Source organism: Denticeps clupeoides, chromosome 7 (genome assembly GCF_900700375.1).
Source record: "Denticeps clupeoides chromosome 7, fDenClu1.1, whole genome shotgun sequence".
Taxonomy (NCBI): domain Eukaryota; kingdom Metazoa; phylum Chordata; class Actinopteri; order Clupeiformes; family Denticipitidae; genus Denticeps; species Denticeps clupeoides.
In genome coordinates this window covers 20848757-20872617 of record NC_041713.1, presented here as the reverse complement: position 1 = coordinate 20872617, position 23861 = coordinate 20848757, and the positions used below count along the sequence as shown (strand labels likewise).

At 45.4% G+C, this 23861-nt stretch overlaps 1 protein-coding gene across 2 annotated transcripts in view; it reads right to left on the bottom strand.

Moving 5' to 3' along the window:
* cacna1ia (calcium voltage-gated channel subunit alpha1 Ia) overlaps positions 1-23861 on the bottom strand; it is a 112433-nt gene that overhangs the window by 48693 nt on the left and 39879 nt on the right. For both annotated transcript variants that reach the window (XM_028987686.1, XM_028987687.1), the window contains 2 exons: positions 12617-12728; positions 7963-8096 (listed from right to left, as the gene is read on the bottom strand). In XM_028987686.1, the coding sequence (XP_028843519.1) occupies positions 7963-8096; positions 12617-12728 (246 nt within the window). The remainder of the gene's footprint in view (positions 1-7962; positions 8097-12616; positions 12729-23861) is intronic.

Below are 23861 nucleotides of genomic sequence, written 5' to 3'. Positions count from 1 at the left end.
TGTATGTGTGTAGATGAGCAGCAAAATAGGCATGCGTGCATGAACTAATTGGGGTACAGTAAGGTGGTAGAACTACAAAGGACAACACGTCCATTGAATTGAGTGGGAGAATTTGTACACCAGGCCTCAAAAATGTGCTGAGAACTAAAATAATGAAAGTCAGCCCCAAAGCTGTAAGAAGAGCTCTCTCTGATCTCAAGAGTTTAAAAAGTACACAAAGTTTGAGATCTAGCCTTTGACACTCACATGAAGAATTTATGCATAACCTTCATAACTCTTTCACTCACTTGATATTGCAAATCTGAGATGGATGATAATGCACACACCATAGCTGCTATGGCCGTAACAGGAACAAGACCATTTGGCCACTTCACGCCATTCACTTTACTTGGACTCTCCTAGTTTGTTGCATTATGGCATGCATTTTTTAACACAACTAGACAACATACCACTTTAATATTTCTTTCTGTTATGGAGCTTGGGAAGGGACTGGCTTCATCTCTGGGAGCTGAATTTGTACTGATACCAGAGAGATTATGATCCCCACATTACCAGACTATATAAATCCCGCCACTGTGGACCACACAAATCTTTTTCTGAAAACATTCTCCATTCGTTGAGGGCAAACTACAATAAGAAGTCATTTGCAACTCATGTTGTGTCACGTGACTCCAGTCACGTGGCAGCTGCGAATGCGGAACTGGGTGATTCTCACAGCTGATAGAATCTGGGTGATTCTCACAGCTGATAACCAGCGCCAACACGGTATTCGGTGCTCAGTCATTGAAGCTCAACGCTGAAACGACACGCAGCTCCCTAACCACTTCGACTCAACATGGGAATTATCCTTTTCTCAATCCCAGTCCTCTCGCCTTGTCTGACTCTGTCTTCCTTGTCTCCTCACCTTATTAAATGAGCATCAACACCGGTGGTGTTACAGCGTCAGCTGTCAGCCGCTCGAATATTAAAAAGAGAAAACTCACCCACCAATTTTCACTGAATGCCAACTGAAAGTGAAGTGATTGTCAATGTGAACCAGTGCAGCACAGCACATGGTGACACAACAAAATGTCTCCTCTGCTTTTAACCATCACCCTTGGTGAGCAGTGGGCAGCCATGAAGCAGTGAAGTGATGTGATTGTCAATGTGAAACACTGCAGCACAGCACACGGTGACACAAGGAAATGCGTCCTCTGCTTTTAACCATCACCCTTGGTGTGCAGTGGGCAGCCATGACAGCTGCCCGGGGAGCAGAGTGTGGGGACGGTGCAGATCGGGATTCAAACCAGCAGCCTATTTATTACTAGGCCACCACTGCCCCAATTGGGTTTATGATTTATCGCCACATTTGTTCTCTCATTCTGCTCTGCTCCCTTTTTATGACATGTTGTAAACAATCGATTCCCTGATATTAATCAGTAATTAATTTTGGTATAGATTTTTATTATCGATTAGCATTGATACCTAAATTTTAGTTTTGCATCTGAAGGTTTATGGAAATCGCCGGCAGACTATAACTGTTTTCAACAAACATTGCTTTGACTCTAAAACATTAAAATTCATTTATAGTTTTTTTATTTATTCATGTATTTATTTATTTGTTATCAATTTTTAATGTATTTATTTATGCATTTGATGTATATGCTTGTTGTTTTCTTATATACAGTATATAAGGTGTTCTATTTTAAAAGTATATTTTATAAATTAAAACAAATGTTCCTGAGTTTGTTTTTTCTCCCCAGAAATAGTATAGAGTATCAAGTACCATCCTTAGTATCGTTATCGAATTAGAAATATCAGTATTGCGACTCATTGATACCCACTGTGCTTGTGTATCTATGGATGCAGTTGTCATCCTCTGTTTCAGACGACACACTGTGGCTCTTGATTATTCATTGCACAGCATAATGTCCGTGATGAAAATCACTTCTGTGATAAATGGAAACTGTCCAGGTGAAACTGCACAAACTAAGCTTGTCCTTATTTGTTTGCATCCCTCTGGCCTGGTATTTGGCTTCTTTGTGTTATTCCCCTCTGGTGGCCTTTCATGATTGGCTCCCTTTGTTCCAGCCAGGCCAGGGCATTCGTTCTCATTTAGCGTTTACTGATTAGACTTGTCGAGTGCACAGTCAACACACAGCCACAGCCCCCATTGTTCAGCTAAAGCCACACACAAGTCTCACAAGCCTAGTCCAGAGCAAATTCCTTCAGGCTGCTTTGGTTTTCAGCTGTGAATGAAGTCCCTGTGTGTCGGATTGTGTGTTACACAGAAAGCAGCAGATGAAAAGAGGTGTTTTTTGAGAAGGACAGCAGCAGCCATCTGATCCAGAGGATGAGAAAGATGATCTCATCACACGGGCTAAGCTCTTAATCCCTCAGCTCATTTATGGATCTTCTGAGCCACACTTTGGGTCACATCCACCAAAGGCTCCACTTTGCCCTACATCTACACCAGGGCTAAATGCTAGAAAGGGGTGAGCACAGAAGACAAGGCCCTGTGGCACAGAACCGGTTTCCTTCAATGTTAGTCATCGCTGTGCTTCTCCCCAGCAGGAGTGATAATACGGTGGGTGGGACGCTTCTAAAAGCTTCAATGGACTGGAACAGCAGTTCCTCAGAGCTGGAATTTCTATACAGAGCTCGAATACTAGACAAACCGGCCAGTCACGCTCTTGAGACCTTCAATTAAATCTTTTGCTATATCCATTATGCGGGCAACCAGCCAATTTTCCATAATGGATGGGTCGATATCCAGATAAACAACGACTGCCACTGACAGGATGCTAGTGGACATTAAACGACTGCTGGACGAATTATGAAAGTGCAAGGGTCGGGACGTTTGACTAGTAAAGGGAGGGAGCTGCTGATATGTGAAGTGATTGTCATTGTGAAACAGAGCAGCACAGCACATGGTGACACAAAGAAATGTGTCCTCTGCTTTTAACCCTCACTCTTGGTGAGCAGTGGGCAGCCATGACAGGCGCCCGGGGAGCAGAGTGTGGGGACGGGGCTTTGCTAAGTGGCATCTTGTCCATTTGGTATTCGAACCGATAACGGGTCCGCTGTCCACCTCTGATGGAGAGAAGAAAGGTTGATATATCCTGAAGGAAGGGGAAGTTAAGAGGACAAAAGATTAATGAGCTGAAAGTTGCAAATTAAAGTGATGATGATGAATGTTATTAGTGCAAATGCCACGTATGTTCGGTGTGAGTTGGGTAAGAAAGAGTGCAGAATAGAGAGATAAAACAGATAAAGTTAAGATTAGAAGACTTGTGGTACAGGGCAAAAAGAGAGGAATGCAGGTTGTGAAAAGGACGGAAAGGGCTGTGGAGAACATTTTTTAAGAAAAGGGAGAGACACAGGGTGACATATAAGAGTGTAGGAACTTGCACACAGGTTGTTTTAACCAGGGCAGGAGGGTCAGTTTGATGGAGACATGAGACAGTAAGGGAGTGGGAGAGAATATTCAGACAGCACAGGATGGTGGTTTGAAGAATGAGTCAAGAGGAGGAGGACGGTGAAGGTAAGGTGGAGTTCAGGGAGAGCTTCCCTGGGTGAGAAGTGGCGAGGAAGACAGATAATATGGTTCTTGGTGTGACGTCTGGACATAGGAAAAAGGAAATAAGATAACGGACAAGGAAAGTATCCAGAGGAAGAGGTTGGCGAAGAAGGAGTGTGATAGTCAGCGAGATGGAGTACAAGGAGATGATCCGTCAGGTGAGGAGGAAGGTGGTGAAGGCTAAAGCTCAGTTGTATGACAGGCTGGACACTAAGGAGGGAGAACAGTATCTGTACCGTTTGGCTAAGCAGAACTGGGAAGGATGTCCACTCCGGGCCAGGTTTCCCTGGTGTCCCGCGTCTAATCTCCTCGATTGCTGTCACCCGTATTACGTTAGAAACGTTGCTTGTTTCTAGTCTGCGTGCATGAATTATCTCTGTCACCCGGTTCTGGTTTCCCGCCAAGTTCCTTATTAAATCCTTGTTTTTTTTTTCGAGCGATTGTGTCCTACCTGCCCTGGCTGATAAAGGACAATTGCAGAAATGTCTTCACAAGCAAGCAGGGCGTGTTGGACAGATGGAAAGAAAACCGATGAAGTTCACACAGAGAGAACTGAAACATCACAAAATATCCAAAACAGACATGACGCCTGAACACTTCCGGTTCACCCCCTTTCACCCCAGGAGACCAACCCGCAAAAGACTGAAAGATGTTACAGTAGCGTCTCTGCTTGTTGTTTCCTTTCATTTAGTCATTTAGTTGGTGCACTGGGGACGAAATAATCCACGCTGGCCAGGGCCCCGTGGCAGACGGAGGAAACTGTGTTTACCCGGCATTACCACATCGTCACCACAGTGAATAAGAATCCCCCTGCCGGTCCATATCTGCATGAGGCAGGTTTTTTTTTAGGTTTTTGGTAAGATGTATGACCTCCTTTCCTCATGGAGTTTGGAAAAGAAAACCACGACTTTCAACTTCTTATGTCGGTGTGTCAACAAACCAGCTTTTCTGTTAATAAGTGGAATGATTGGGGACAGATCCTTGCTCAAGGGGACCTCAGTAGCACCTTAGTGGCTCAGGATGTTCTGAGACTGAGGGGAATACTGGATTTGAATCAGCTTAGCAGAGAACTTTGTTGTTAGTTCGGGTCAACGTTAGGATTCCGTTGTTCATTCGTGTGTATGTTTGTCTCTGTGGGTGGAGCTTGGCATGCCTGCCCATTCCTCTGGATGAGTGGCGCACCTGAAGATCTTAATAATCCACCCGCAACCTTTATAAGGCAGTTCGTATCACTTTGCCAGTCCGACTGCGTACACCATCAGGATCTCCTTCTCTGGCTAAACTGTTTCTGTTAGCGGAGAATCACATCGACAGGAGAGCATCCAGAGGACGGGCAGTCAGAGCAGGAAGCCGGAGGAGGCATGCGTCTGACAGTCCTATCATGTCAAATGCTGTCTGAGTGATAGCACTGTCATTTCATTCACTCACTCACTCTCTCTCTCACACACACACACACACACACACACACACACCATTTCCAGTGACTGACTGAGTTTACCAAGATCTTTATACTCAGGCCTGGATCTTTCCCAGACCCTTGCTGGATGAATAGACTTCATGCATACATAACACAGCTTTCAAAAATGTGTATTGTTCGTTAGAAGAATCCTTCAAAGTGTGTGTGTGTGCGCGCGCACTCCTTCTTATGTAACAGGTACCAGAGAGAGCCTGGCTGCGACGCTCTGTTTGATCCAACTGTGTGCGGGTCAGTGCTCCGCCCCCTTGTGCATATTTAAGAGACTGCAGAGACAGGACGGCCTTTTCCTCTTCACCTTCATCATTACCCACATCTGTCTCACACTCATCTTCAATCCCTCACTGCATCTCTCTCCCCTCATTCTGTCACCCTCTCCCGCCATTACTGCCCCCTGACTGTCAGCTCAGATCAGCTCCATTTGCATTTTCGTTATTTCCCTCACCACACGTTTTCGTACTAATGCGTTAAGCGCAATAATGACAGTGTGAATGCTCAGGACAATTGTTTGTTGACTAATTCAGTACAGAAGCAGGACCGGTGATTAGCATAGATGTAAAATGACAACTGGGGACGGGGGTACACAAGAACATGGCGGGAGGGTCCTGAGGTGATGCTGCTGCAGTCGAGTGACTCAGACCTCCATATCACGAAGATAGTACATACTAATAACCACAGAAATGCCGCTGCAGCTGATTGGGAACAGCTCGGACTAATACAAGAGAGAACGACATTAGAACTACGTTCGGCTGTCTCCGAAGCTCTTGGTTTAGCCTTGAAACATCAGAGGGGCATTTTCAATCTCTTTTAAACATTCAGCATGCAGCACACTAGCCGCCCAGGGTCTCTCACCCGAAAACGCCTTGTTCCGTCTGCCGTGGCGAGTCTGGAGAAATGTCAGGCAGCCCATTTAAATGTCAGATGCGGTGGGAGCACTCATGACACAATCACATCACAATGCACAAATCGCGTGGCCATCAATGTGTCCACACACACTTCTCCTGTACATGACCTCAAGCAACTCACACTCCTTTACTTTATAAGCTTTGTTCAATATCCATACTTGCAATAACTACTATATAACATCTTAGAACAAGAAAAATATAATAGCTTTTCATTGAAAATTGAAAGCTCAGATTGGCATTATTTAGCATTACTGTTTTTTTGACTGACATTAATTCAGTATTCCACTGTGCCTCATTATCTGTCATTGTAGGTCCTCATAATTTCTTTATAAATTACTTGTCACTAACAGCAAATGAACTGTGATTGTTTGTGTCATTGCATAGCACAGCACACAGTGACACACAACAATATGTGCATTTAACCCATAACCCATAGTAAGCAGGGGGAAGCCATGAAAGGTTCCCAGGGAGCTGTGAGGGTTTATTGTAATGCAGGACAAACAAAATATAGGTATCTTCTTGGGAAAAAGGAGTCCGGAACGGGGAAAGGAAACGCTCACACAAATGGGGAATACACGCACTCTCACACCATGTGAACTCACTCCAAGACACAGTAAATTCTTGCCATTTTCACTTTTACATAATTATCGTTTCTGTATTTTACAAAGGTACTTTTAGAAAGATTAAATTAGTTTGGGAAGACTAATTACTTTCACTGCTGCCTGAAACTTTTGCACAATTCTGTATATGAAATACACATGCATACCTGCACAAATACACAAAGACTGCTTAGCCTACAAGCATCACTCAGTCAACAAGGGCTGAGTCCAACTTCTACAATCGGTACTAGCAGATGAGCACTCATGATCATGAGGAGCTGACAGGCGAGGAGAATGAACAGAAGAACAGATGAGAAGATGAGAGTGAGATGGGAGCAGACGTGGCATCCACAGCCCATCAGTCTGCGGTGCGTCTGCTGGAGTAATTAGCTGCCTGCCGGCCCGCTGCTTCTCCTGCTCAGCCTCTGTTTATTAACCCAGCCTCCCTTTCACCGCCATCCTTTTAATCGCTAATGAGGTTCCTACAGTATAGGAGTGGGCTTTTGAACCTTGAATGTTCAGAAGACACAAGGAGACACATAAAAATGCACACAACAAAATGAATGCTTCTCACATGAACCAAAGGCTCAGCAAAAACTATATATATAAACTATACAGTGCCACACAGTGAGTGTCTACCTGCAGAGACCAGAGGTCGGGAAAGTCTGGGCCGAGTTGAAATAGAACAGTTTAAACATGCAGATCACATTCATGTAAGCATGGAGATGTAAGCATGGAGAATTAGCACAATCAAAGCACCCACTCCCAGTCACAACCATTCCACTGCAGTGGTGCAGGGGCAGTGGTGGCCTAATGGTTAAGGAAGCAGCCCCGTAATCAGAAGGTTGCCGGTTAGGTGCCACTGAGGTGCCACTGAGCAAAAGCAGGAATAGTGCACGTTTGAGTGCTAATATGGCCAACGTTGGTCAGAAACATTCAGTGTTAGCGGAAACAGATGCGTCCTTTAAGCCAACAATAAAATGCAAGTCTAAGAAAAGCGCCAGTGATCCCTAAAAAAGGGCCGCTACACTACAGACTACTAATTGATTTTCTCTGAGTGGTTTTTAGCACTTTGGAGCTTGACTGTGATGTCCTTTCTCCAAGAATCATGCTGGAGCAATGCCCAACACAATGTTTCATCATCTCCCCTCCTCCAATGTACTGTCCAGCAGAACCAATCAGATTGTACAGCGTTCAGTTCCAGAACACACCACAGAGACGTCACACTCATAAAACACACCACCACTGCTCCACCCGAAACCTTCACCCCATCAATGCTGAAGAACAAGAGCAGAAATGCGGAAAAAAGACATAAATAAGGCACATCTGTCACAGGCACAGAGCAGGTGACATACAAGACACAGGCTGAGGTCAAAGTACTGACGGGAGTACAAAGTCAAAGTCCTGACGGGAGGTTGGTCTTACCCTGCCATGACGATGAAAAAGTCCAGTCTGTTCCAGGTATCGCCAAGGTAACAGCGACGGCCAAAGATCCCCAAAGCCACCATCTTCACCACCATCTCCAATGCAAAGAAAATATAGATAAAGGCATCGAAAGCCTGAGAGAGACAGAGGAAAAAAAAGATGTCAGCAACTCAACTAAGTTTAATTATAGAACATTTTAAACAACTGAGACGCTGAATAGACCTACATGGAAAAAAATACAATATGACACATAGACAAATAACCAACCAGTACACTATACAATCTAAATGTCCAGCTCAACCTCAGTTAACAAGATTTATTTACATCTACATTTACAGCATTCATCAGACACCCTTATCCAGAGCGACTTACAATCAGTAGTTACAGGGACAGTCCCCCCCTGAAGACACTCAAGGTTAAGTGTCTTGCTCAGGGACACAATGTTAGTAAGTGGGATTTGAACCTGGGTCTTCTGGTTCATACCCGAGTGTGTTACCCGCTAGGCTACTACCACCCTATTTATTTCTTATTTAGTCAAGTCAGTTGTCAAGTCAAGTGAGCTTTATTGTCATTTCAGCCACATACCGGTTAGACAGTACATAATGAAACGAAGCAATGTTTCTCACAACATAGTTATGGACATACACAGGAAATGCACAGTACAACATTGAAGTCAAACTAAACATGTAGACAACAAAGAAGACAGAAAGCGCTAAAATAAACAGTGAAATGAGTGCCAAGTAAGCAAAGGTGCCAAGCTTTGCTGTGCAAAATGGAACAGTGCAATAATATTACACATTATAAGCTATTGCACAGTCTGGCAGTGAGAATGCTTCGGTACTTTTTCTGGATGGTAGGAGGGTGAAGAGTGCATGTGAGGGGTGTGTAGAGTCCTTCAAAATGCTAATGGTTTTCTGGATGAAGCGTAAATGTCCGTTATGGAGGGAAGAGAGACTACGGTGATCTTCTCAGCTGTCCTCACTATCCACTGTAGGGCCTTGTGGTCTGAAACAGTGCCGTTCCCAAACCAGACAGTGATGCAGCTGGTCAGAATGCTCTCAATGGTCCCCCTATAGAAAGTGGTGAGGATGGGTGGTGGGAGATGGGCTTTCCTTAGCCTCCGCAGGAAGTAGAGATGCTGCTGGGCTTTCTTGGCTGTTGAGCTGGTGTTGAAAGCCCAATAGAGGTTCTCCTCTAGATGAACACCAAACTCCTTTTGATAATCTTCACACAAGATTCGGTTGTTCAGTCGAGAGTGGTCCCTCCATTTTTACTTCACTGTCGTGGTTCAGCAGGGTGAACAGCATTGGACTGAGGACACAGTCCTGAGGAGCTCCAGTGCTCAGTGTGGTGGTGCTGGAGATGCTGTTCCTGATCAGGACATAGTGGATGTGTTCAGGCCCAGCAAGTTTAGCTTCCCTATCAGGTGCTGAGGATTGATGGTGTACAGTATGTCAATAGCCTTTGAAACCCCTGACACTTTGACCCTTTCTGCACACAAGGCGAAAACTTGGGAATGAGTGAGTTTGAGAGGGACTCCATTCCAGAAAACTGTCCAATAGGTGCATGAGCAAGATTGGTATTAAATAGTCCAACAAAAGATCTGTCCATGTTTGTAGATACTGGACAGTACAGAATAAGTTTCAATTAAAAGTCAATGTGGTTAAGTGGATCATCAAGTGGTTTAAAAAACATCTTATCCTGAGTTATGCAGTGATAATCACTGCTGGTCTGCACAGGATTCAACAAAACAAGCCTTAGACAGAAGCTCATTTTAGCTTGTATTTTGCTGTTGACGGGACATGCTGAACGTCTGAATGTCTGCAGACTGACACACGGCTCAGTTCAGACTGTCAGTTGAGATGTCTCCAGCAGCTCCGTAAGCCAGGCTCAGAACAGACGGCATTTCAGCGAATCAGCAGAGCACGCATGAATCTGCGAAGGTCGGCCATCACCACACGGTCGTGCCAGCCTGGACACTTGTTGATTGTTTGTGAGCTGAAAAGCGTGAAATGTAACAGTTGTTTTGGGCTGATCCAGGTAAATAGAACACCACCACAGGGACTGGTGTGTGAGTGTGTGTGTCTGTGTGTGTGTGAGTGTGTGTGAACAACTGAGCGAGGGATGCAGTGAGGCAGTATGCCACTTTAAAAAGGGTCCTGGCACTATAAATGAATGTTAGGATTAAGAAACCCCCTGTTTCCGGTTACCTTTCATAAGTGGGATGAGGGCCCATGTTTACACTAGTGTCACCTATATTACCTTCTTTTTCCTACGTTTCATCCCGTTTCACTTTCATTTACCACAAACCACACAGCAAGGGCTGGAGCCAAATCCAAAAATGACAGATAACGCAGATATTTATACGTGTATTTTTTGGGAATGATGCTGCTCAGGGCAGAGGTGGCCTAGCGGTTAAGGAAGCGGCCCTGTTATCACCGTCCCCACACACTGCTCCCCGGGCATCTGTCATGGCTGCCCACTGTTAAAGCAGAGGACACATTTCATTGTGTCACCGTGTGCTGTGCTGCAGTGTCTCACAATGACAATCACTTCACTTTGAAACTTGTACAAAATGTACTGATGGACAATTTGTCCATTTTGTCCTTGTTATTTGTCCTTGATTTGTCCAAAACTGAGCCAATATGAACAATGAAACATTTCTTTGGCCTGGCTCGTATCGTTTACACTGACTTTAAATGTAATGATATTTTTCTTTTGTTAGTAAAAAATCTCAGTCAGCCATTCTGGTAGCCAAAAATAAGCTGCCAAAATAAGGTCTGCGAAATTAGAAGCTGAAATGTGGCACCTAGACAACAACTTGGCCTGCAGGGTCAGTGTCCGATCCAGCTCATTGTCAAGGGGAGAGTTCCAGAGGTCACCTGGCATTTTTGGCAGCAATGTTACTTTAAAAATCAGCTCCTCTCAGTTTGATTCACATGCAGCTACATGCAGCCATGACATCTTGTCTTCGGTCCAGTAAACATTTTGATTGTTCAAAGTGCTAATGCAAACAAGCTACACACTAGAGCATTTTTGGACATATTCACGCATGAATTAAATAGAATTAAATGTTGGAATATTTAATACCAACCTTGCTCATGCACCTATTGGACAATTTTCTCCCTCTGGAAGGGAGTCCCTCTCAAACTCACTCATTCCCAAATTAACATACTGTACACCATCATTCCTCAGCACCTGATAGGGAAGCTAAACTTGCTGGGCCTGAACACCTCCACTATGTCCAGATCAGGAACAGCATCTCCAGCACCACCACACTGAGCACTGGAGCTCCTCAGGAGGACAGCTGAGAAGATCACCAGAAGTCTCTCTTCCCTCCATAACGGACATTTACGCTGCATCCGGAAAGCCACCAGCATGTTGAAGGACTCTACACACCCCTCACATCCAGAAAAAGGTACCGAAGCATTCAGGCCCTCACTGCCAGACTATGCACCTTTGTTGAAATGTTATATGTAGCACCAGGTTCCAGAGAAGCATTGAATCATTAAAAATCAGCTCCTCTCATTTTCATGCAGCCATGACATCTTGTCTTCGGTCCAATAAACATTTTGACTGTGCAAAGTGCTAATGCAAACAAGCTACACACTAGAGCATTTTTGGACATGTTCATGCATGAAATGAGTGAAGTGAAGTGATTGTCATTGCAATACACAGCACAGAACAAAATTTTAAATGTATCCTCTGCTTTTAATCCATCACCTGAAAGGTGGTCCAGGGAGCAGAGTGTGGGGACAGTAACTTACTCAAGGGGACCTCAGTCCACAGGAAAAAACATTTGGTCCACAAAAGGAGGAAGACATCATCACCCGCCATTTTGTGTTGTATGAAGGATATAAAATTATTTAGTTGATATAGCGTAATTTTGGCCATCAAGGACAAAAAGTCATTTTGTGCACAACATTCAAGAAGATTAAATGTTCTGTCATGGCGAGGTAGGAGGACACATACGCACAGCGTCACGAGACAGGGGATTTATTACATGGAGCACAGGACGGGGGGAACATCACCAAACAACGACCCAGCGGCAAACAGACACAAACAGGTCAGCTTTATACAATCACACACAGAACAATCAGAAAACTTGGCAGCACCGGAGTAACCCCTTCCAGACCGGATCCTGGCATGTTTAATAATTTTTTTTTGCAATTAGCAAGACACGTGCTGTGCTTAGCACCCAGAACAAAATAGAATCCTGAATCTGTTCCAAGCTACTGCCAGATGTTTGTGTGCATGTAGAACCGTGACCTTCACACCCTCATGCACCCACAACTGCAACGCAGCATAAGACCAAGGGGAACTGGAAGTCTGGATCTCAGATCCCATCATGTTCATAATGTAGCCGATATGGCTGATACCGTCTGGTAAGCAATAATCCAAATCCACACCACTTGCACCAGTTCAAAGGTGATGGTGACACCAGCAGCCAACACAGGACTATGTACCAAGTGTCGCAGGGTAGTAAACCCTCCTGTAGAAAAAAACTGGTCTCCTTTACTCTGGATTCTGGCCGTGAGAGTGCATGTGTCTGCGTTTGATTTAATGGCTGGAGTGTCAGGGGCTGAAACAGCAGAACTCTGCATTATTTTAATGTATTCATGCAGTATAAAAAAAAATTAAAAATCATACTGACCTGCAATATCTTACAGCGGTCCGAGGTGCAGTCGATGTTCTCACAGGGCTGGTACATCCCTAGAGTCACACAGTTGAGCAGGATCACCATGATGCTCACACGCTCAAACCATGTGGCGCTGGAGTTAAGGGACACATCTTCAACAGAAGTGAACATGTCATTCGGCAGATGCTCTCATCCAGAGCGACTTACATGAGTGCTTTATATAGGACTTTTAATATAAGTGTTTTTTGCTTAGCTAGGAGGTCCATTTCCCTGTAGACAACGTGCAAGTCAATTATGAGCCAATCTGGTTCTCACTTTACATATGTGTAGGACATGAAAGACTAGCCATCAAGATCCCAGTGCTTCACTGCCTGAAGCTGCACTCCTGTACACCCATGTGTGCGAATGTGTGCATATTATGTCCAGTATAGGCCTGCTTTACAACAGTACATATCCTCTGCAGTAATTTAGAAGTTAACATTTATGCATTCTATTGGAAAAAGTTTGCTCATTTTCTCCGTCACATGTGTCCCCATTCAGACATTAACCCTGCAGAAAGGACCCCAGCCGTATCCACCACAGCATGGACACTCTTTCAACTTATGTGTCTGATCTTCCAAAGAGGCTTAGGGAATTTTCCTTTAATCACCCTGTAGCCAACTGCAGCAGCAAACCCTGAAGGTCTACCTCCTCTCTCCCTCTGCCTCATCTCTGTGAGTGTAGCACAACAGCCGCCTGGCTTTACTCAGAAGACGGGGGAAATCCCTTAAGATGCAGTAACGGGTATGACCAGTCTCCCAGGATCCTGACAGGAACTGCTGCATCGCTCGTGTAGCGTGGCTGCAGATGAATGCAGACAGGCTGTTTGTTTCTCAGCTGTACCTGAGCTGTGAAAAGACTGCGGTTTCTCTCTCAATTCCAGCAGAAGCGTGTTCCCAGTGAGACAATATGAAGAGATGGAGCTTGTGTGTTTATATGAAATACGGGAGCACTGTCTAGACTGAAACCTTCACACGGCGTTTAGATAGTATAGGATGGCTGTCCATAGAGTCTCCATGAGTCCATGAGTCAACTCACTTTTTCTACGCCACACTGCTGCTAGGATTGTGGTTCAAGTGGCCGTACTTTCACAGCAGCTACACTACTCTGGAACTGCATACTATTTTTACTACACTACACTACACTATACTGTTTTACAGAATCAGTCACTTAGGGTGGCAGCAGCCCAGTGAGTAAAACACTTGAAACCACAAAGTCCCAGGTTAAAAACCCCACTTACTACCATTGTGTCCCAGAGCAGGACACTTAACCCTGAGCGTCTCCAGGGGGAATGTCCCTGTCACTACTGATTGTAAGGCGCTTGGGATGAGGGTGTCTTATAAATGCTGTAAATGTTCATTTGGAACATTATATAAATATTTTATGTTTAGCTATGTTCTCTCATCTGATTGACCTCACACTGCTTCTCATGTGTTACAGGTTTTGTGCAGCACTTTACTAATTGTATTATATTTGAAATGAATTTTTTCATACTGACTATACTTTTTTCACTATCTATGATGAGGCACCAACACCCAGGGTATCTGGAGAGGATGGGGAGTCTGTTCTCTGCAGCATGACAGCGGTGCTGCTGGAGAGGCAGCTTCAGTAGAGCAGTCTGTAAGGAATTGTAAAGAGGCTTTGTGCTGTTGTGACTTCATTATACTGAATGTCATACAGTGAATATAAAGAGTGCACAAACTCCTGTAAAAGAAAGACCACCATTAATAGTTTTTAAACATTTTCTACCTTTATTCTTTACAAATCAATTTAAAAAACTAGAAAATGGTGTGGCATTTTAACTGGGGTGGGCACACTTTAATATTCACTGTTATCCTATAAATTGAGTTTACATGGTTGTCCTCTATCCTCTCTCTCACACCATTCACTCACACCGGAGAAGTAAAAGCACGCACCATGCAATGTGGCAAAAATCTATTTTACAACATTCACTTGATAACATACCATCAAGTATGAACTTGAACTTGGGTTGAGATGTGATTCTAAAAACGAAATTCACTTTTCTCTAAAATGGGTTTTTAGCTTTTTTTTAAGCCCCCCTCCAGACCTATAAGGATCGTGCAGAGAGCATTGCCATTGGACGGCCTGCCCAGCTGACCCCGCCCAGCTTTCTCAACAGCCCTGGACATCCGGGCAGCACAGCAATAAGCGAAGTAGGCGTCCACGCGGATACACAGAAAAGAGAAATTCACTCTGGAACCCATTTCAGAAATAATTGTCCTGGGTCCCCTGAAACGCCGTCTCTGAGTGAATTCAAGGCCAGATAAAACGTTTTCTCGTGTGGACGGGGCCTTAAACTGAAGAAAAGGTAATGAACGTTTGATACCGCATGCTGCTGCTTATCAGATTCACAGGTGGCAGGAGAACGGTAGCAGCCAACACGTTCCCGCCCGCCTCTGCCGTCTCTCTAGGTGCCTTATCTGAACAAGGAAGAAGGATCTGAACGAGCCATCACACGACCCAGAGACAGGCCCCCCGAGGACCCCACGCAGCACATCAGGCGAACAGCAGGGCAGCTAAAACAGCACCCATGGCGAGCCGAACTAAAGTGCAGAAAAGTAGCTCTTCTGTCTGATGATAATGGTGCATTTGAGTGTTTCACACCAACAAACATTTCACACAAGTATAAACACTATACAGCAAATCACCTAATAATAATGCAGGAAAGCAACATTTCATTTACCAGCAAAAATAACTTACAACTCACGCAAACTACTTACTATACATAGTTTAAACAACAACAAAAAGTTTGGGCAGTAGAGTGCTATTCTGTAAATGTTCTAAAAAAAAGTTCCTTGTCCTTGACACAGCATCTTGACTAGATGTTATCAGTCACTAAATGATGCTGTTATGACCACAATTACTAGAGATTGTCTGCTGTTGCATATTGGGATGGCTGTAGATTTGCCATTTTCTAAAATCATGATCTAAAGTGATCTAAAAAGCTACGTTTAACTGTTAAATAAAAAGTGCTAGTCAGAAATGTATTATAATGGAGGTTAATTGAGGGAAAGATGCAATGGGGAAAAGTGAGCACTGTAGGCTACAGCAGGGTCTTTGCTGGGAGACGACGGGACAAGCTGGTTGTACGTTACATTTACATTTATGGTATTTATCAGACGCCCATATCAAGAGCGACTTACAACCAGTAGTAACAGGGACAGTCCCCCCGGAGACACTCAGGGTTATGTGTCTTGCTCAAATGTACATTATTAAATGTAAATTTTTAATGAAATGTTAATTGGATTCGCAATTCACAGCCACTGTCATGTCACGTCCATGCCGGTCCCACTTCCACGACATGTCCCTCTTCCCCGAGTATTCGGGTTTACAAATGTGTCTGCGTGTCATCGTTGTATAGCATGCATGGATACATTTACATTTACAGCATTTACCAGACGCCCTTATCCAGAGAGACTTACAATCAGTAGTTACAGGGACAGTCCCCCCTGGAGACACTCAGGGTTAAGTGTCTTGCTCAGGGACACAATGGTAGTAAGTGGGATTTGAACCTGGGTCGTCTGGTTGATAGGCGAGTGTGTAACAAGTATCAGGTGCAGCTTGTAATGTCTAATCATTTTCCTATTTAAGCCATCGTGATCCGGACATCTCCCTCATGAACCCCGAGGTGTTCCTCGTGTCTGGCGTCGTCCCGTCCACGTCTGCCACACGGCAGCGCGTGTAAACTCGGGCGTGTTCTGGACTGTCCGGCTGCGGGACAGAAGGAAAGTTCTCAGAACTGTGCACAGTTGGACATGTGACAGCGGGCAAGTTGGCAGCGGTGTCGTGCTGCACGGAGTTCTACAGCAGGACCGCTCTGCTTCATTTTTTATTCAAACCCTGTGGTGTCCATCATTCCTCCATCATCAGTCCATCCACCTCAGGGTGCAAAAAATGGAGGTGAAAGGTGAAACGGAGACTAGCCTCTGGGGATTATAGTTTAAACCCCCTAATTTCGCTGCACATGTCACTTCCCTCTAGGTCTGGTGCACGTACTTATCGGGCCGGGCCAGATTCTGTTCTCCTGTGCCTCACTTTTTACGCCCGATCACGGCTCGAACAGTGTGTGATGTGGGTGGTAGGAACGGTGGCACTGGTGGAAGAAGAAGAAGAAGAAGCAGGGCACGGCGTGGCTGGATAAACTCCCCTTCATTAACCCCACTCTCCTCTACCACGGGATCCCTATCACTCCGCTCAGCCCGCCACTGTTCAGCACAACAGAGGTAATGAGCGCGATGAGAGCTCGGGACAGCCTGTCACGGCTCATTCAGGCAAGTGACTCCGCTCCTGCCCCATTTCCGCGGCACAAAGGCTGCGGCGCGAGGGGGCGGAGCTGCAATCACCTGGCTGAGGGGCGAGAGAGGAGAAACGCCGCGTCTCTCACCCGCGCACATCTGCCCCGTTGAGTGACAGGCGCGTGGACTCCGGGGTTTATTTTAGAGCGGTGGCACAAGGACAACGTAGGTTCGGCAGCCGGGTCATGCCTAGTGGCACGTGGCGAGAGACACAAGGTTGCCGTGTGCGCAGTCCCAGGAATGCATTCAGGATGTATAGATCCCTATAAGAGAAAAGTAAATCTTTTCTGTACAATGAACAGGACAAAAGTGGACAACATCATGTAGGATGCATGTAAGTGGATATGTTGGATATTTCAAACAAGACACACAAAACAAGACAATCGTGCAAAATGAGCAGAAATGTGCAAAAAGGGGAGATTAATTGAGAGATATATATGCCATGCCTACATATACACACACACAAATGTGTATATATATATATTATCGTATATGTAACTTGCACGCACACACACACACACACACACACACCTGTTTTCCATGATTTACAAAAGTAACTTACACAGACTCCCTGTTTAATAAAGTGACACATCTTGAGAAGTGTACACACAGACACACACGCAGCATGGTACAGAGGGCTTGCAGGTTTCCAGAGGTGTGTGTTGGATGGATACAGCTGGAGCCTCTCCACAAGGGAGTAAGAGGATGATGAGTGCAGCTATTTCTGTTCAACTCACTGCTCCCACCCCAGGGGGCTCCACAATGAGGCCAGATCTCTGGGTCCCAAATGGCACCAAACACACACACACACACACACACACACACACACACACACACACACACACACACATTCCCCAACTCCCACTCACACTGTCCCAACTGGGAGAACTTACACATCCACGTGCACAGACACATTTCCTGAAACAGATGTCCACTCACGCGATGGCAAAGCAATCTAACAACGCACAAACACACCGCTCATAACATGAGAAGTTCCTAAACCCTGCTCAGTAATACACACCAGGCATGGCTGTGTGTGCAAGAGGAATGTGCAGTGAAGTTGGAAGCTCGGTGGAAGTTTAATGTCTGATAGGACATTTCAGACGTTCCCTTATCGCATACAGACACACACACACACACACGCTTAGGTACACTTGTTCTTATATTGTTTATTGTTCCCATCACCCTGTTAGAAATTCTGATGATTTGGCAGAGTTTGTTCGACACTGTCACCTCCTGGGTAATTTCACAGAGGAGCTGCTGCTAGTTTCAGTACTATGAGTAAGGGAGCTTTTAAAAACTCTCAAAGTGCTCTCTCTCTCTCTCTCTCTCTCTCTCTCTCTCTCTCTCTGTGTGTGTGTGTGTGTGTGTGTTCTTATTCTTTTAGCTGAACACTTTTCATTAGCTTTATTTTTCCTGTAGTAATTATTGCATCTCTACAGCAGAACATGTCCTGACTACAGCAAATACTCATGACAAACTTTATCAACAATTTCACAATGCCACACAGCAAAACACTGATAAACACAACTCACCCCAGCACTGATGAAAACTCACCCCAACACTGATCAGCAATAACAACACAACTCACCCCAGCACTGATCATAACTCACCCCAGCATTTATCAACCAACAATTACAACACAACTCACCCCACCCAAGCACTGATCAACAATAACAACACAACTCACCCCAGCACTGATCAACAATACACAACAGAACTCACCCCAGCAGTGATCACAACTCACCCCAGCACTGATCACAACTCACCCCAGCATTTATCAACAATAACAACACAACTCAACCCAGCATTTATTAACAATAACAACACAATTCATCCCACGCCTGCACTGATCAACAATACACAACACAACTCACCCCAGCACTGATCAACAATAACATCACAACTCACCCCAGCACTGATCAACAATATACAACACAACTCACCCCAGCACTGATCACAACTCACCCCAGCATTTATCAACAATAACAACACAACTCAACCCAGCATTTATTAACAATAACAACACAATTCATCCCACGCCTGCACTGATCAACAATACACAACACAACTCACCCCAGCACTGATCAACAATAACATCACAACTCACCCCAGCACTGATCAACAATATACAACACAACTCACCCCTGCACTGATCAACAATAACAACGCAACTCAACCCAGCATTTATCAACAGTAACATCACCACACACTAGATCTTCACTTGGGGCTTGTTTTGTAATAAAGGAGGGTTCTCTCTCGTTGTCTCTCTACACACCTCATAAACATGCAGTTGTGTAGATGAGTGTTTGAGTCACTGAAATATCAGGGCTGCTGCCAGTGTTGCAGCTTGGCACAGCTCCCCTGTCAGAGAACGCAGTGAACCTGCCACCCGGGCAGGGAACACACAGCCCAGCGTGACATCAGCACTACCGCATGCTGTTCACACTGTTTAGTCCGTCAGTCACAGAAGAAAAGGGCCACATAAATATGGAGCAGGATAAGTGACCACGGTCTACGACACAAGAAAACGGTCCGAGAATTACAGTATTCCTGAAAGGTTTACAATTTACCTGGATTTAATGTTTGAGGCATGACTTATTAATTAATTACACAACAGCTTCACAGATCTAGTGTGGAAAATTGCCACATCCTTCATTTCTGTGAGCGATGAACTAAAACACAACTAGACCTTTGTCTTTGACCAGGAATTAATTTTCTCACTAATTGATGCACCTTGACGTCCCTTGGCGCTGCGGTAAAATTGGTCTGATTTTTTTCAATGACCTCTTTATCTAAATTCACGTTTTCTACTGTAATACAGAACATGCAGCCCCATGATAAAAATACACTGCTGTGCAGAAGCTGGGACAGTACATGGAGATTCTTCTAAAGGTCTTCTCCCTGTGATCATGAGCCTGTTTTGTGTCCTTCTTTTTCTCACCCCCGTCGGAGTCTCTCTCCCTCCGCTCGCTCTGTGTGAGGTCAGTGCCACTCTTAGTGGGCCGTTCCTCGCGGTTTGATTTAATATTCCTGTTCAGGCTCCGTCAGGAAACATGCTGGCCGGCAGCATGTAACATTTTTTTGGAAAACTCTCCCTTCTGCTTCTCTTTCTGTTCTACCACCTCTCCCCCCGACTTCTCAGCTCAGCGTCCCTTTCACCTATTCCACAGCTGTCTCCTCCCCAGTCTTCAGGAAGCTGACACCGTGCGTGGACACATTGTTAGAAGAGTGCCACCTCAAGCACAGTAATGACCAATCACTCTCCAAACAGGCAGAGTGGTGGACAGCGTGGCCAGCGGGAGACGAAAAGGCTAAAAATATGGTTCAGCAGCAGCTCCATGACCTCACACCCGAGAGGAAGGCGGACAACACCCAAAACTCAAAACTCTAGCCGTTTACTAAGCAACCTGGCGCTACATGGTACAGTCTAAAGAAACAGCAAGATTTTGGTGGAGGGTAAAGGTTCACCAATTCGAAGTCCGCCACTCCACAGGGTGTTCACTGAAACATTCACCACCATGGACAGCTACCAGTAGGCTACATGGACCTGAAGTAATCATTTCCTGCTGGTCACACTGGGTCATTGGATCGTTGCGGTTGTTCGGATTGATTTTTCACTGAAACGCAAACCGGTTAAAACAGCCTCACCAGGAAAGAAGGAGTAACATTAGCATGTGAGATGTCCCTGCAAGAAACAGGGGCAGCTGAGCAAGTGAAAAACTCTTCCGGCGCGACCATGCACTAACCAACAGACCTCAGTACAGCACGAACTTGAGACCGTGGGGCTTTTTAGCCCATAGAGAACCTGGTTTGGAATACTGGGCGTAAACGAACATTGGTTCTGTTTCTTTTCAGTCTGATGCCATCAGCATGCAAGAGATATGGCTTATTTTTCATAAGAAAAACACCCTGAAGCACTCACAGCATAATAAGAAAGCACAATCATAGTTAATGTGAGGACAGACGCCGGTGTGCAGCTGTAATGCCGGACTCGTTACACACTCACTTCCGAATGTGCCCGAACACGTTTTCCCAGGCATGGAGAGGAGGAGAAGAGAGGAGTCACGTTTCCCCACCAATTTGTATTAGGTGTACTCCACACATGTGTTTTCCAAATTGACAAATGCACCACACCAGACAGATTTTTTTTATACTTATTTTGGTCCAAAAATTTACACCAGAAACCACTGGGACAAGAGTGAGAAAAGATCCCCAAGCCTTGGACATGAAACAAACAAATGTTTCAAACGTGCCAAAAAAGACCACCCCACACTAGGATCAAGGCGCACCGCATGTCTGTACAATCCGCCACCGTAGCTCTCCCATTCGCTTGTCAATTGGATGCTTGTACAGTGTCCCCCAACAGAGGAGAGGAGAAGAAATTTATACAAATGCACCTCCAGACAGCATCCAAAATCTCACGGGCGTTGAGTGTCACATGATCCCTCTGAGGCCCGGTGACAGCTCTAAAACCCTCCTGCTCCCAGCGGACATGTATTATGCACACACACATTTAGAATGCATGTCAGAAAATGATACTGTGTGTCAAAAATTAATCTAACCGAATGGTGATGTACAGTCTGCACAAGAGACATGCAAGGCTGTCATCCCTTATCACACACACACACACACACACACAGATCCCGGGGGCTGAGCTGAGAGCGTGTGGCTTCGGTCAGCTCAGAAACTCCTCCCCGTTTAACCACACCAGACCAGAATTCCAGCAGATGAGCCAGGCCCTGTTGCCACAGCAACAGGATCAGGCGAGGCGCCTCCTCGGAGACTGAACTGAACGCGGCGTCTCTGCGTGAGGCAGAGCCGGCCCATTAACGTATGTGTGGGAAAGAAATTGTAAATTAGAGATGGAAGGAAGATGGAGGGAGTCTGTCCTCCGTGGGCATGCACATGCATAATCCAGCATGTTCAGATACGTGGGAAAAGACTGTGATGCCACCACAAGCTCCTGACCGGGACAACGGCAGGCAGACAGACGTTTAAACCCCCCTCGGACCACACTGAAGTGAAGTGATTGTGATACACTGCAACACAGCACACAGTGAAATTTGTCCTCTGCATTTAACCCATCACCCTGAGTGAGCAGTGGGCAGCCATGACAGGCGCCCGGGGAGCAGTGTGTGGGGACGGTGCTTTGCTCAGTGGCACCTCAGTGGCACGTTGGCAGATCGGGATTCGAACCGGCAACCTTCTGATTATGGGGCCTCTTCCTTAACCGCTAGGCCACCACTGCCCCCTGAGCCCAGCAGCTGTGGGCAAATGCGGTTTCTTCGCATAAGACCCTCTGATCTGTGATCTGAGCCACAGTGAGAAGCCACGTGTGGGTTAGTAAACCGGTCTGAAAGTGCTCAGGTATGCAGATCTGATCCACCAAAATGATGGCGGGATGGTCTCAAGGGGACAGGAAGTGACAGAATGTTGCTCTAGATGGCAGAGGGAGGCAAGATGAATGCCACACCTGCCTCTCGCCTCATCTGACCTCTGATCTTTATTTCTCTTTTGGTATCAGACAGGAAAACATCAGTAACATGAAACTCCCACTGCAGCCCACAAAAAAATAAACACACACACACACACACACACAGGGAAAGGAAAGTGTCCGGACACAGAGGAAAACCAGATTCCTATTTTCCAGCCATGGTGCAGCCTGTCTCCTCCCTGACAGGAAGCGTATTCTATTCAAGTGTAGCTCTACATCAATAATGCATGCCTCCTTCTGCGAGTGTGTGAATATAGTTGACGGTTTCCAGACCCAGAACTCTCCTACACACACTCCCGGTTTCCCTGGAACGTTGCTTTACAAACCTTTGCATCGGTCAAACATTCCTAATGGATAATTCCAGAACCATGGCAGCTCTTTTCAGATAAATCATTAGTTGCGTTTTAGGCCACATTGTTTAAAAAAAACCAAAGGGTTCAAACAGCAGGCAGAATCAGAACCTCGATAGAAAGCTAGAAACCCAATATGGTGAAGACGTGTGTCAAGCACAAAGTCTACACGAATACACAAGCACACACGCACACGCAATCCGCACACTCCAGACAAACCCTGGCACTGGGGACGCATGTGACAGTGTATTTCTTTGTGCTGGTCCCAAAGCCAGCACCACGGAGGATTGCGTGTGGAGGGGTGTGTGAAGAAGGGCAACCAGACCGGCCAATCCACTGCGGCGACCTCTAATGGGGGAAGCAGGAGGCAGATGAAGAAGCCAAGTCACCAGATTACAGGGAGTGCAGAATTATTAGGCAAATGAGTATTTTGTCCACATCATCCTCTTCATGCATGTTGTCTTACTCCAAGCTGTATAGGCTCGAAAGCCTACTACCAATTAAGCATATTAGGTGATGTGCATCTCTGTAATGAGAAGGGGTGTGGTCTAATGACATCAACACCCTATATCAGGTGTGCATAATTATTAGGCAACTTCCTTTCCTTTGGCAAAATGGGTCAAAAGAAGGACTTGACAGGCTCAGAAAAGTCAAAAATAGTGAGATATCTTTCAGAGGGATGCAGCACTCTTAAAATTGCAAAGCTTCTGAAGCGTGATCATCGAACAATCAAGCGTTTCATTCAAAATAGTCAACAGGGTCGCAAGAAGCGTGTGGAAAAACCAAGGTGCAAAATAACTGCCCATGAACTGAGAAAAGTCAAGCGTGCAGCTGCCAAGATGCCACTTGTCACCAGTTTGGCCATATTTCAGAGCTGCAACATCACTGGAGTGCCCAAAAGCACAAGGTGTGCAATACTCAGAGACATGGCCAAGGTAAGAAAGGCTGAAAGACGACCACCACTGAACAAGACACACAAGCTGAAATGTCAAGACTAGGCCAAGAAATATCTCAAGACTGATTTCTCTAAGGTTTTATGGACTGATGAAATGAGAGTG